This window comes from Lycorma delicatula, chromosome 1 (assembly GCF_047948215.1).
Source record: "Lycorma delicatula isolate Av1 chromosome 1, ASM4794821v1, whole genome shotgun sequence".
Classification (NCBI taxonomy): Eukaryota; Metazoa; Arthropoda; class Insecta; order Hemiptera; family Fulgoridae; genus Lycorma; species Lycorma delicatula.
In genome coordinates this window covers 62,438,618-62,453,828 of record NC_134455.1, presented here as the reverse complement: position 1 = coordinate 62,453,828, position 15,211 = coordinate 62,438,618, and the positions used below count along the sequence as shown (strand labels likewise).

At 34.5% G+C, this 15,211-nt stretch overlaps 1 protein-coding gene across 1 annotated transcript in view; it reads right to left on the bottom strand.

Annotated features, from left to right (window-relative positions):
* Positions 1-703: 703 nt before the first annotated feature.
* Positions 704-15,211, bottom strand: part of LOC142318935 (translational activator of cytochrome c oxidase 1) — a 49,362-nt gene continuing 34,854 nt past the window's right edge. The window contains exons 4-5 of the mRNA XM_075355617.1: positions 4,784-4,946; positions 704-949 (exon numbers count right to left, since the gene is read on the bottom strand). Coding sequence (XP_075211732.1) covers positions 749-949; positions 4,784-4,946 — 364 coding nt within the window. The 3' untranslated portion in view covers positions 704-748. The remainder of the gene's footprint in view (positions 950-4,783; positions 4,947-15,211) is intronic.

Sequence of the window (15,211 nt, the reverse complement as noted above, 5' to 3'; positions counted from 1 at the left end):
AATCATAAGAAAAAAGAACTTCTTTTTTGACAGGCAGTATGTTCAGATTCATTTGTTGAGAACAAATGAATTTGTCCTCTTGCTTACTGTTATCATCTCTTATCTTCTTTCTTCATATTTGTTAATGAACCAGCTAATCTTAATATTTAGAATTAATTATATTAACTTACTTTCCTTTAAGATGTATTAGCAACAACATCACTAAATTTTTGTTGTTCTAGCTAGACATATTTAATATATATTTAAAATGTGAATAAATGTGAACTTAACTAAAAACATAAATTATTATAACTCACTGCAATGTTTAATTAATGAAATGTAAATTTTAAAAGCAAATGAAGGAAGTGATTATTAATAATTGGTTATCCGGCATTACTTAATGTAAACAGATTACACAACCAACAAATTGATCCGTGGCTGAAATTGTTGTACTACAACCCTTTCCAAAACAAACAGCTTGTGAATATACTAAACCCAGTATGTAACTAAAAAAATATATTATACGTAATATAAGTTTAAAAAAATTAAATAACTTTATTTTTTATTAAAAAAATTAATCTCTGAGTGTATGTTTATGTTTAATAAAAGAAGATAAATGACAAAAATAAGCCAAGCCAAATTAGGAATTATATCACCAGGATGAATATAAGAGAGAAAGTCAAATGCAGCCAAATCAGATTATGTAGAGTAAAACTTCTTAAACTAAATGTTAGATAACAACTTTATTAATGAGAATACACTATCAGTATTATTCAATATTATCATACACTTTTATAACATCAGGTAATGTATAAATTTTATCTATAGCGTTACTTAAATCTTGCATAACAACTTCATCTAAGGATACAGTACTGTTAGGTAGAAAATGATCATCGGCATCTTCAATTTCATAACCAATTTCTTTTAATTTATCACTAACTTGTTTTAAATAAATAGGTTCACAGATAAACTGAAACAAAGGATGAGATTAGTAAATAAATAATCAACACAAAATAATATAAGATAAAATAAAATAGGATTCTTTTAATCCCTTTAGCACAAATAATAATTACATATTATGACAACAAATTATAACAATTTAACATAAATTAAATTTTATAGCCTAAATTATACTAACTTAGCTTTTTTGTAGCTTAAAATATACTAACTTAGCTTATCTTATGTATACTTTTTTTAACTTCCTGTAGCTTATATGCATAGCTTAGTAAAATATTCAGAATTTACAAAGTATGGCCAACCCAACCTTTCAACATTTAAACACAGAAAAATTAAATTTAATAATGCTCCTTCCTCAAAGCAATTTTTTAGTGCAAGACCACCATATTTCAAGCACCAAATAGGGGGCAATTAAAAGATTCTAAATGGAAAGCATAGGAGCATGACAACATTATAAAAGGTCATTGAAAAACAAAAAAAATTTTGACATAAAAAACATTGGTTTACAATCATTAAAAAATTTCCAATCATTTAATGTTTTTCATAGCTAGTTTCAAAAGAGATTTACAGTACTTAAATAACTACTCAACAGTGAAATACTAAAAAAAAAGTTAACAAATACAACTATTCTCAAAATGGCTATTTTTTGATATGAGACCACTTTTATACTTAATAATATTTAACTATATTCATATCATATAGAATAATTAAACATAAGAAAATTACAATTTTTATATTTAACTGTTGAAAAGTTATTTAAGGATCACCATACTTTGTTTACATCCTATATAATCCTTGCATGCAAGATAATTAGGACAATTTTATATTTTTGATGCCTTTCTTTCAGGTAAAGTGTGAATGCTTCTAAACCTAGTTTGATAAGCTCTAATACTAACCAATAAATAAAATTGACCAGACTAGATTAGTTTCTTAAGAATGTATAATACACAAAAAACTAAATGAAATGGGACTTACTTCCACTATTGTAAAGGGATTACTTCCAATATCAAAACATTTTGATATTTATTCTATAATCAAATGAGCCTTTTAGGCATAAATTAAATTCTGTTATAAAAAATTAAATTAAATCCTGTTATATGCCCTATATTAATTGTCTGATAACTATGACATGTTTTTTACATCTGTAAACTATGTTCTTTTCAAGTAACTATGATTAATCAAAAAAGAATATTTCTGTTAATTTACAGCACACTCAATAATAGATGTTAAATTATAGGATTGGCTAGGTATGTACTGTTCATTTGGTTTATGTGAAATACGTTTAACATGTTCTCTGTGCCAGAGTAATGTATTTCTAGTCTATGGCAAAAATATATTTCAAGGGCGTGAATTCAGTATATACTGAGATTTCCCTGTGTGATACCATGATAATTTTATTATCAACTTGTTCTACTTTTTTTAGTTTACTGAACAAAATATTAACTTGAACTAATTTTTTAAGGAATTAAATTGTGACTCCCTAGTGACTCGCAATGCACAAAATACCTAAATTTTTACTTAAATGCTGGATAACACAATGCTGATTCGTGGTTTACTACATTTTGTGTTCTTTCATAATATAATTTGATGACTTACATAACACAGGTTTTATTTTCCCAGCTGGAATCAAATCCAAGATCAATAATGCATTAGCCACTATTTTTATAAACTGCACCACACTGTGGTGGATAAAAAGGACTAATCATTAAAAAATACATTAAAAACACATTACACATTAAAAAATAGAATGTAACAGAAACACACCATGGCAGACAAAAAGGAGCAATTATAATAAAAAAAATAAAATAAAATAAAGATAGTTTATAAAATATAAAGAAATAGAAATACAATCAATTTTTTAAAAATATTTCATACCTTGGAGAATTAAAAGACTGTTGCTGCTATTCACAATGTAAAGTTTTCACAATGTATGTAGCAACTCCTTTCATGATAATAAATTGATATCCACACAAACAAAAGAGTACTGCATGATTTATTGGCCACTCACATAGCATATTGGAGGAGACTAAAATTTCACCATAGTAGTGAATGTATTAAAGAGAATTAGATTAAAATTGTGTTAGTTGATTAGACTCTTTAATATGTACTTTTGTTTGATAATAAATTCTATTCAAGGAATAATATCAAAAGACCAGAAGATATATTTACAGAAGTTTTTCTGGGAATTTCATAACCTATTCTACTCGTGAAAATAATGGAAAAAGTTCATACAAGAATATGTCCTAAAATGCTTAGTTTGCAAGTTACAGCTAATGAAAGATTTCTCTCGGATTTCAGCTACTCTGGTGAAATGAGGTCGTACTAAAATTTTTAGGATGTTAATTAAGGGGCAGAATTTGTGATTTCTCATGGTTTTTGACCTAAAAAACTGAATAAGTCCCACAAGCAACTGTATTAATGTACTGTTTCTAAATGAAATTCAAATATTTCTAACTTTTTTTGTTTTATTCAACTTATATCAGTCCATTTTGTTCAGAATTAAATTCTCTATAAGTTTTGTTTTAAAATCTTTGTGTTTATTACCCATTTTACAAAGTTATTGTATGTCAAACATAAAAAACAGGGTTTTTACTCAAATTTATTGGTTTTCACACACAATTCTCAAAAACTACTGCAGACATGGTTCTGGGACCTATTTTATTACTTTTTCAAGTCAAAGACCATAAGAATTGCTAATTCTGCCCCTTAATTAATATCCTAAAAATGTTAGTATAACGTCATTCCAACAGCGTTGCTGAATTCCTGCTGGGCATTTGATTGCAGATTTTCCCTCCTTCCACGCAAAGAGTAGCTGAATCAGAATGAAATCTTACTAGCCATAATTTGCAAGTGAAACATTTTAGAACATATGTTTCATATGTTGCTCATATGTTTCATATGTTATAAACTTGTTATAAACAAGTTCATATGTTTCATATGAACATATGAACTTTTTCCATTATTTTCATGAGCGGAATAGGATACAAAAGTCCTGGAAAAACTTCATGATACATTTGTATAATTTATGTTAAAGATAAATGTTCCGATTTTACAGTAATTAGTGATTACTACCATAAAAAAGAAAAAATGGAATAATTTTCTTATTAAATATTACAAAATTTAGTACTACACACTATTGGTACATAATTTCGTTTTTTTTTTTTCACTAGGAATAAATGAGGGATTGAATAATTAAATTATAAACTACCAATTAATTTTTTACTTCATATTCCCATTTTACAGTCTTTTTTCCAATATTCTAATGAATAATGTATACAAGGGTAGAAATGGAACTGTGCACACTCTGAATCTTACTGAAAACATATAATACTTAAGAAAAATACACGTAATACATTTCAGAACTAATTAATTCAAATTTACAAATAGGCTTTTGCAGCAATTTTTTGGTTAGAAATATTCTACAAATTATTAACTTGCATCATCTGCTGTTTTAGAGATAAAAAAATACAGGTGGAAGGAACAAAATAATATTGAAACAGTGAATTAATTAGTCCTTAGATCAAGTCATATGTACAAATTTTGAACCATTTACATTTATATTTATTGCTTGTATGTAAGTGATTAATAAAAAATATTATATAGTATTATAAATAAAGCAAATGGAAATGTATAAAAGTGATATATTAAGACAAATAAAGTACTAAATAAAAAAGCCGGAATAAACAAAACATAAAATTAGATCCTACATAACAAGAAGATGCAACTTAAAACTGAATGCATTAAAACCTGAGTATGCTTTCATAATTTTAAAAATTTTCAACATTTTTCAAATATTTCATAATTTTTATCAAAATGTATATACATTAACACAATTAATAATACTCACTTTTAAAACATTTTCTTCAGGTTCATGTTTTACATCTTCTGCACCAATTTCTATGGCATGTTCAACACATAATTCTTCAATATCTTTAAAATTACTATTAGGTTTAGCAACTACAATACCCTTGTGTGTAAACTGATTCCGTAAATTATTCTCAACAGTTAAACTGAGAAAAAAAAAACAGTACAAGAAAACTTTATCACTCTTGTAGTAAAATGTAGTTAAATAACTAAGTGTTACATTCTTACCACACAGACTTTAAGTATTGATAACAAATTAAATGAATCCATTTAATAATGGACGAGTCAAATTTAATAGGAATGGATAAAATTAAATTTTTTGTAGCGTATACATATTATAACTGAATCTTGGAGATTCATAAAGGTGAATTTCAATAAGAAACAAATAAATAAAATAGAATTTTTATCAAAATGACAAATACATTATTTTGACATAAAGAACTTATCACCACTTCAGTGTAAGAAAGGGACTCAGTGACAATAATTTCCAAAGTAAAGCACGATTATAAGGAAATGGGTTCTGCAATGAACCTTCCAACACTGGCAAACCACAATCTGCTCAGAAAGAAAACTGAAAAGTTGCAGCCAGAATTGAAGAATTATAAAGATCGACGAGATGTTCAACAGAATTAGGGTTGTCTGAAATATCCTTAACGCAAATTTTAACAAAACATGCAGTGGTCTCCAAATAAAATATAGTTAGTGCTGCAACTAACTATATCTATGGACCAACCCATTATCAAGATTATGTGACCTGGATTCAAAAATTTGCCAGTGAAAACAACAAATTTATTCATCAATAAGCAAAACTTATCACTATGGTAAGAAATGTCAGAGATAGTTCTTCAGTCAATTGACTTTGCTGTTGGCTACTGGGTCCTATTTCATCAAACTGATATCAGTGGCAGCTTGATAGTTGTTGAAGTGAAAAATCAGAGATTGAACATCTTTATGTCCTGCAGCAGAAAATTGAGCTGGAATGTGGTTTTAACAACATGGACTTCTGTCTATATTGGGCAAAGGCAGAGGACCTACTGAACTGTTTGGAAGAAGATAGTTTCAAGAAATTCCTATATTAATTGGCTGCCAAAATTTATCCCATCCAGCTCTTATTATTTTCTAAGAGATATATCAAGAATATATGTATAGAAATATTAGCATCTGACTTTTCTAAAGGTGGGAAATTTAAAAGATACTTCCTTCTATACATAATCAAATAAATCTCTACACATTTAACATTCATAGTATACATATATATATATATATATAATAATACATAAAACATATATAATATATACATAATACATAAAATATAAACCACCAAAACATAGTAATTAGATAAGTTAAACTAAACATATTAATTTCCAATTACTAGTTTTTGTGATATCTAGCATCTTCAGTTGGTGTTAAATTCTGTATCTATTACATTAAAACATATTCTTTTAATTATCTGTAATTTTATTTATAATTACATCATGAGTGTACATGTAAATTTTGCTGTCCAGTACTGGACAGCAAGGGAATGCATTCCCTTAAATCTTTGAGAGAAGTTGGCTGTGAGCTAAATGGTTGATTTTAAATGCTCCCACAGGAAGAAATCAAGGGGACTTGACTGGCCATTCAATACTACCCCATTGATCTATCCAATGATGCAGTAACTGCTGGTTAAATGCATTTGTCATGTTGTGAGCTCAGTGTGGAAGAGCATCATCTAACTTGAAAAACACATCTTCTCTCATGAACAAAGACTTTCTGTATGGTCTACAAGCTATATCTCAATCAAATTGTTGAGACTTGAAATTATCTACTCCTTCAGTAAAGCGTACATATCACCACCACCTAAGTTACTATTATTGATAAAAGGTCCAAGAAGTGTGTCACCTATTATTTCAGCCAATACATTTAACTTCTGGATGCTGCTAGGAATGACTTGCAATACAGTCAGGGGGTTTTCTTGGGACCAGTACCTGCTATTATATCTGTTTGGTCCTCTTGTTGCATCCAAAGTTTTTACATTGAGCATGTCATTGGCTATAATTTGAGCTAGTAGAATGAGTGTGTACCACTAATGGTGTTGGATTGTTTATCAATTAAAGTTTTTGCAACATCTGCATCTTCGCAGAGTTTGGTACTTGAGTTAGATTTGATGCACACATGCCTCATTGAGGGCCCTTCAAAACTTAAATGTTTTGGTTCTGAAGGGGTGGTGAAGGAGTGGCAATAGTCACTCCTAGTCATTGCCACTTAGTTGTTAGTACCCATTATAAGCAAGGATTTGGCCAAGTTAACTAAACTAGGGTCCAAACCTTAGCTCTGCTTACACCTTTTGGGTGCAGGCCGTAATCCGAGGTCTTGTGACTGCTTGCTGCAACAAGTATTTATGAGATTGATCCAGTAGTGGCTAAGAGGTACTGAGTGACAGAGAAATTTATAGGCTTCCAACTGTCTGTAGCTTGCTGCGGGCTTCCATATTAATGGGCTTGTCCATATTTAGTAGTAGTAGTTAAAGCGAAATTTAGACAGCCTTTGTTAATTTGAGTTTGTAGGGTATTCTGGCAGAAATGTTGGAAGCCATTGTTTCAAGAAAAAGGCACAAGCCCAAATGGGGTAGGGCTGGTGATATGACAGAGGTAAGAATTAATGATTCTCCTGCCTCCTCAGGTGAGGAAGATCAGACAGTGGCACGTGTTTCCACCTAGGTTTCACAAGATAATCTGCTTGATACATTTTTTTAGGGCTTATGGGAGGGCAGGTAGCTCTATTCCACTGGTTAAGTACTTGAGGATCAGCATGATCAATTTATGGTCTTTATAGAGAATCCGCAAAGTTCTTCAGTTCTGGTTAGGAGTAGATTATTTCCAAGATAAAGGAATTTAAGGCAATGTTCTCGGCCCTGGTTCAGGGTTTTGGGGTGTTGGCTTCTAAGCCAATTGAAGTAAAGGAGGTGATTGTGAAGAAAACAGTGACAGTTCCTATTGTAGTTTTTAGGCCTGTGGAGCCTCAACGAAAGCGCTATGCAGAGGTTTTGAAGGATAAGTGTGAGGTCAGCCTGTTCAGAAAGTAGTCAGAGGTACTTTCTGAGGTATATCAGAGGTATATCTTTCTGAATAAGACTGAGGATTTGGCAAAAATGACCAAGGAAATAAGAAATGATTTTCAGGTTGCTCTTTGTAAGAAGAAATCCACTCTGAAGGTGAAATATACGAGAAACCTAGAGGGCCTCATGGATCTCCCTGAACCAGTATGTGACTTGGTTCCTTTCACGGCATGGTGCATTTTGGACAGGCTGGCTCAATTTGGCTTCAATTTGAGTCATTCTCTTCAATGCTTAATATCGGATAATGCATATCATGTGCTATATGTCTATTAAATATATAAGTTTAGGTGGCAGAGGTGGTCAGGGAGCTTGACTGGCTTGGGTCTGGATCTGCAGGCTAACTGTTACGTTAGAAATGAGTGGTGCAATGTTGAAAGATTTTTAAGGTTTTTGGCACTTGAAAGGATTGCAGAGAGTGTATAGTGCAGGCTACTAATAGTAGCCTGGGTGGTTAGGGACCTGTTTGGGTGATTTTCCGCCAGAGTAGGCGCATTCGACAATTGTGCCCAGTTATTGTTTGGTATGTTCATGAGTTGACTTATAGGTAAATTTTGGATGCTTTGGTATGGGTCAAAACTGTGATGCTGTAAACAATCTTTGAAGGTATGAGATTAATATTTTGTTATAGCTCAATTTGTAAATGTTTATTGGCTGTCAGTTTTTTTTATTCAGTTTAGGTGAGTTTGAAAAATATCTTTTGTTCGTTAATGGGTTTCAACACCAATGGAAATGTCTTTTGAGGTATTTTCATTGGTGCCATCCTGACGGAGAGGCCATACTGATGACTGAAATATGTAATAAGGTTTTGAGGGCCTTGAAGATGACCTACAGTAAAGCACAACAGACTAGGAACAGAGGGGGAGGTGTGACAACCAGGACTGTGTCACCCCTATGGGGTCAGGATGGATGTAACAACCCCACATAAAGTTAATGAAGCTTTGTCAATGAACAATACATCACAGCAAGAAATAGTTCTTGCTGTTAATCGCTGTCAAAATTTCACTGAATTTAACCCTCCTATCAAAATTATCTTCAGTAAGTTCTGGTACAAACTGAATCTTGGATGGATGATATTTATGTTTTTTTTATACTTTTTCACTGACCATCTACATAAGTTATTATTTCATGCAACTCTGCTCTTGCCGATTGCTGAATAACAGAAATTTCTGCTAATATTCCTTCTTCAATAACTTCATCTGTACTGAATCGGCCAAGTTTTTTATAGTCTGAAATGCTATTAGTGCAATTAAAATGTTTCCATTTTACGTTACCAAGACCTTTAAAACAAGGTATCACTTGACCATATGATATAACACCAACAATGAAATGGAATTTGTGCTTGAAAACTGTATGACGGTAGTTTTTAGAAGAGGAATCAGGGTCGAAATGTCCAGAGAAGAAGAAGAAGAAGAAGAAGAAATTGGAGCAAGGAGAGGTATATAATTGCTTGGGTATGGAAGAGGATTTCTATGTTGGGTACTGTTTAACTTTCTTAGCTTCATTCTTTTATTGAGCTAGGAATGTAAACAGTAATCAACATAGAAATCATAGTGTTCTTAGCAGAAAATATAATAATAATTATTATCTTAATAAAACCAATTTTACAGAAGAGGCCCCTGGAATCAAAGATGAGGATGTCAAGCACAATCTCATCAAAGAATACGTAAAGAAGGTTAGGAGCGTTCCGAAAAGCAACTTAACCTCAAGAAACAAAATAACACGATTGGCAGCTTGGCCATACCTGTGTTTGAGTATACTCGACATTGTGGGGTGGATGGAAGTGGAGCTGAACAAACAGGATCATAGAACAAGAAAGTCCTCACAATCTTTGAAATTGTCCATCCATGAGAGGACGTTGATAGATTGTACGTCTCACAGAAAGGAGGGAGAGGATTGCGACATACAGAAATGCAATAATTGGACTAGCACAATTCCTCTTGAAGAATCGACACAACAAGCTCCTTCAACAAGTGATGAGGATGGAATGGAAACCAAGGTACACAGAAGTCCTATCAAAAGCCCTGAGGATTGCTCTCATACATGCACCACACAACTGGGAGAAGTACATGAACTACAAGATGTTCTGATGGAGATGGATATGAGGAAAATATCCCACGAAATATTAAGAAATGAATGGCATGGGAAGAATTTGCATGAACAGTATGCCATCAGAATTCAGAGACCAGATATCGATAAGAACTGCACAGTGTCATGGCTTTGAAAGCTGAAACCAAGACCCTTATAGTATGCCTGATCACAGGATCAGGCATTGAGAACAAGAAATCATGAGAAGTACATCATGAAAACAAGAGAGGAAGACAAATGCAGACTGTGGAGGGTCTTTCCCAAAACAATCAACCACATCATATCAGGATGCTTGCAACTGGCAAAATCAGAGTACCTGCGAAGGCACATCAGAATCTACAACTTTGACCACAGGACCATCTATAGAGAACTGAAGATTCTACTAAACTCGGAAAAATGGTACAAGCATAAATCAGAGAGTGTGGTCTCTAACAGTAGATATAAAATTACGTAAGACACGCCAATCCACACTGCCCAACAAATAAATGTGAATAGGTAAGACATTATACTTAAAGATCATATTAGAAGAACACCACCGCTAATAGATGTCTGGTGCAAAGCAAAGTGAATATTACGCTAAAGAATAAGGGGAGAAGAAACTGAAGTATCAAGATCTAAAGATCGAGGTTAGTTGGATGTGGCTGTGAAGACCCAGATAATGCCGATAATTTTTGGAACCCTTGGAGTAATCCCTAAGGACCACCAGGTAGACCTACAGAATCCCATCGGGTTGGTCTAGTGGTTAACGCGTCTTCCCAAATCAGCTGATTTGGAAAGTCGAGAGTTACAGCGTTCAAGTCCTAGTAAAGCCAGTTATTTTTACACAGATTTGAATACTAGATCGTGAATACCGGTGTTCTTTGGTGGTTGGGTTTCAATTAACCACACATCTCAGGAATAGTCGAACTGAGAATGTACAAGACTACACTTCATTTACACTCATACATATCATCCTCATTCATCCTCTGAAGAATTATCTAAACGGTAGTTATCAGAGGCTAAACAGGAAAAAAGAGAGAGGTAGACCTACAGAAAATACTAGGCAAACTGAGAATAGAAGATATACAAAACACAGCTCTCAATGGTATGGCACACATCCTGAGAAGAGTGCTAGATTAGGAAAACTGGATACGAGTATTTGGGTTCAAATTTTCGTAAACTGTGTATCACATTATAGCATTACGTATAAACCTTGTTATTGTTATTGATTATTTGGTACTTGTTATATAATTTTACTGTTATTTATTTTTCTTTGTGACCGTCCTTGTGTGTTGAAGTATGAATGTATTTATTAGAATGTGTGTGTGTATGTGTGTTTGCGCAATGAGTGGTTAATCTGTGGATAAATGGACCCAGAAAGGGAGGTACTGGTGGTCGTCCCACCAAATGCACTGGTTGCATGCTGGAGGACGAATGAGGATGGTTCCCACCAGCTGGCACCTACAGGTTTTTTTTGTAAACCCCCTCACTGGACTCATATGAGTCTGTGATAATAAAGACAAAAATTATAATAACACGCTCAAGGTGGACAACGATGTGGTACTTTAAAGTACATGGTACTTCGGTACCCTCACTTATGTTGCCAATGGGGCAATGGTCTTGCTCAGGAGCTTTCTGTGGAGTGTGGGATTGGCAGTCCTGAGTTGTCTGAGGTTGTGCTTCTTGGTTTCACTGAGTATAACTATGGTGGGAGGCATGTTCATGATCTGGTTTTGCCGACGCTGGACAGAGTGTGGATGGAGAATGCTCATTTCCCTTTCTGGTTGTGGAGCAGGTTTGAGGGTCGGCTGCTGTGAGCTTGCCCTGTCAAAGTGAGTCAGTCACTTTGGCCCCTGGCAGGGACTGACTGATGGGTAAAGGGATCTGAGCTCTTACTGCTACGTGTGAGTCCTGGGATGTCTGTGTCGTGGGTCAGGCAGTACCTGACTCACTGGGCTGGGTTAAATCCGTGGGAGGAGGCTGACTGTGTGAATCCAGACAGGATCAATAATCTGGGACATGCCCAACCTCTTTCTGCTCACATCTTGCAATATATTGATTGCCATAATTATAGGTTATGGAATCAACAACATCTGTGGCAGAAGGTCCGTATAAAAACACTTGTCTTGGAGAGCCTTTGTTTTTGCAGGCGAAGATGAGGAAGAGTGTGTCAGCACTCTTCCTCACTTGAACACTGAGAAGACTGACTGAACCAAATTTCAACTGAAAGGTAATATAGTGTTACCAAAATATTTGGTTATCAAGAGGCGTGAAGGAAATTTCAGCAAGATAAGTCCTTTCATGATAGCCCGAGGCATCACAGAAGCTGCTGGAGAATTGTAAAGGATGTAAGGAAGACTGCAGTAGGTTTGATTGTTGAAATTGTCAACAATTTACAATCATCATGGCTGATGAAGGCGAAGAAGATTGTCTGCTAAGCACTTAAGTTTTATCACACAGGATCTAAATACCTTGAAGGGGATAATTGTTTGCAGGAACTTGCTGAACTACACCAAAGAGGCTATTATCAAGGAACTGAATGAACATCCATACTGACCCCAAGGAGTTATAGCATATCGATGATTGAACATCCGATGTAACGGAGAAGTTTTACCCTCCACATCGCATGTTTTGAAATTTAACAGACTGAAATGTCTGGAAAAGATAAAGGTCATTTTTCATAGACTAGATGTCGATTCATTCATCCTGACATCATTGTGATGCTTTGGATGTCACAGGTTTGGAGATACAGTGGCATGTTGCACAAGGAAGCACATCTGTGTTTGTGGTGAACCATTGTATCCTGATGACCCAAGCAGAGATCCACCTGTCTGCATCAACTGTCATGGGAATCAATCGGCAAGATTGAGAAACTGTCCATGAATAAAGAGGAGGTAGCAATGCAAGAACTTAAGACATATCAAAAAGTGAGCTACTTAAAAGCAAAGAATATCATTAAAAATAGATCAGTAAAGGTAATGTATGCACAGGCTGCGTCAACTCCTGCAATTTCTTTCAAACCAAAGGACATGATTGTGGAACTAGCACTGGCAAAAGCAAGTACAGTTGAACATTTTGTGAACAACAAACTTGGAAATTGTCTAACCAAAAACAACAATCCAAAATAGGAGAAGAAAATAGCAGCCGTTAAACAAAAGAGTTCGTTTCCTTTGAGGATGAATCTTCAACCAATCCCAAGGTGAAAGACAATGAAAGTAGAATAGACAAGAAGCCTGAAGCCAAAGTGAAAATTGCAAAAATCCCCTTGCAGGGAACAGAAAAAATAGAAATAAAAATATTGGAAAAAAGGATTTAAAATAAACAAAAATGGAACCTCCAAAAGCACAGAGGCTTTTATGTGAGAAACCGAGGATTTCAGGTGCCCTACAAGCATTAGCAGGAAGTGCATAGAGTGTTGACTGATGCATTACTGACTAGAGCATCTAAGCCAGTAACCAAGCATCCTCTGTGCTTTACTGTGGAAAATTAGATGATTCCATCTCCGAGGCCTCAGATACTTTAATTTGATATCGAGGCCTTTAGGAAGATGGAAAAAAGCAAAAAAAGATGACGTAAGGGAAAAGCCTAGGGGATAGGATATAAGAAGAAGCTAATTCTTATATGTTTTTCTTTTTGACAAATTTTAATGAAAAGATGTGCACTTTAATTTTTGCTTGACATTGAAGATATTCTGAAAAATTTTGTTAGAAGTAGTTTGTAAGTTATTTAAGAGGTAAAGGCCCTTAACACCCTTATCATCTTGTGTTTAATTTTTTGTGTAATTGTAAAACATATTTGATAGTTTTCACATTTCATTAGAAATGATTTATGTTTTTAAGTAGCAAGGTTGAGTACATCCTTGTCATTTTGTGTTTCTTTTTTTTGTAGTTTTAAGAACCTTTTGACAGTCTATTTTTAGATGGTGTTTTGAGAAAACAGTCAACCAACTATGTTGCTAGGGAAAGAAATATTTTATTTTTTTGATGTGGAAAAGGACTAATGTCCATAGTACTTTGATGCCCCAAAAAAAAAAAAAAATGTGTTGACTAACAATTCTGTAGCTATGGATAATTCTACTTCTACAACGTCTGTGGCAGGCTGTCCATGTGGGAGCCCTTGTTCAGGAGACAAGGCAAGGGAGGTGTGTGGGGAGGAGCGTGGAGCCCAGGAAGGAAAGGATCAAGCTTAGTTTTGACCGACCAGTGTCCAATCAATTTCGGAGTGTTTGGTGATCAAGAGGAGGAAGGGTGGTTTCTCAAGGATGGGTCCTTTTGTAATGGCCCGCTGTATCACAGAGGTTGCAGGGGTGACTGTGCGGGAGACAGGAACAACTAGTGTTGGGCTGTTGGTTGTAGCAATAGACGATTCACAGTTGTTGCAACTTTCGAAGGTGATGAAGTTAGGAGTCACAAACATCAATGTCTCAACACATGGACCTTTAGGCGCCTAAAAGGGAGTAGTTGTGTGCAGAGATCTGCTGGACTGCATGGAGGAGATCGTCAAGCAACTTCATAATCAGGCAGTAAAAATGGCAATAAAGAGGTTACACCCTTCGTATCCCATATATTGGCATTTTACTGAAGTGTCTAAAAAAGGATGAGGGCTGAATTCCATGTATTAGAGGTTGTCTATTTGTCTAGTCTCCATTGTGGTGTTTTGAATGTCAGAGATCCAGACACACAGCAGCAGGATGTACTAAGGAGCAGATCTGTGTGCTTGGTGAGCTGTTGCACCCTGATGGCCTGTGCAGGGATCTGTCTGTCTATGTTGGTTGTGTGGGCACCATTCAGCAAGATCATGGAATTGTCCCAATATACATGCAAGAGGTAGCTGTTGAAGAGGTCAAGACAGTACAAAAAGTCAGCTACTACAAAGCTAGAAAAATTGTACTTGGCAAAACACCAACGACTGCATCTTATGCACAGGTTGCTGCAGTTCCCTGTAATCCAGAAGATATAGCCTCGAAATTGGCACTAGCTCTGGCTAGTATGGATGAACACATCATTAATGAAAAATTGAAGCGTCAACTATCTAGAAAAGGTAGTCCTAAACTAACGCAAAAGAAACAAGATGTCTCCAAATCACAAGACTGTAACACAACGTAGGAATGAGTCTTCAACCAATCAAAAGGTAAAACAAACAGTAGCTACATTGCCGAAGAAATCTCAACAAAATGCACAGATGGTAAAAGTTGAAATACAGAAAATTCCTACAGAGGAAATTGAGAAGCCTGAAGTAAAGTTACTGCAG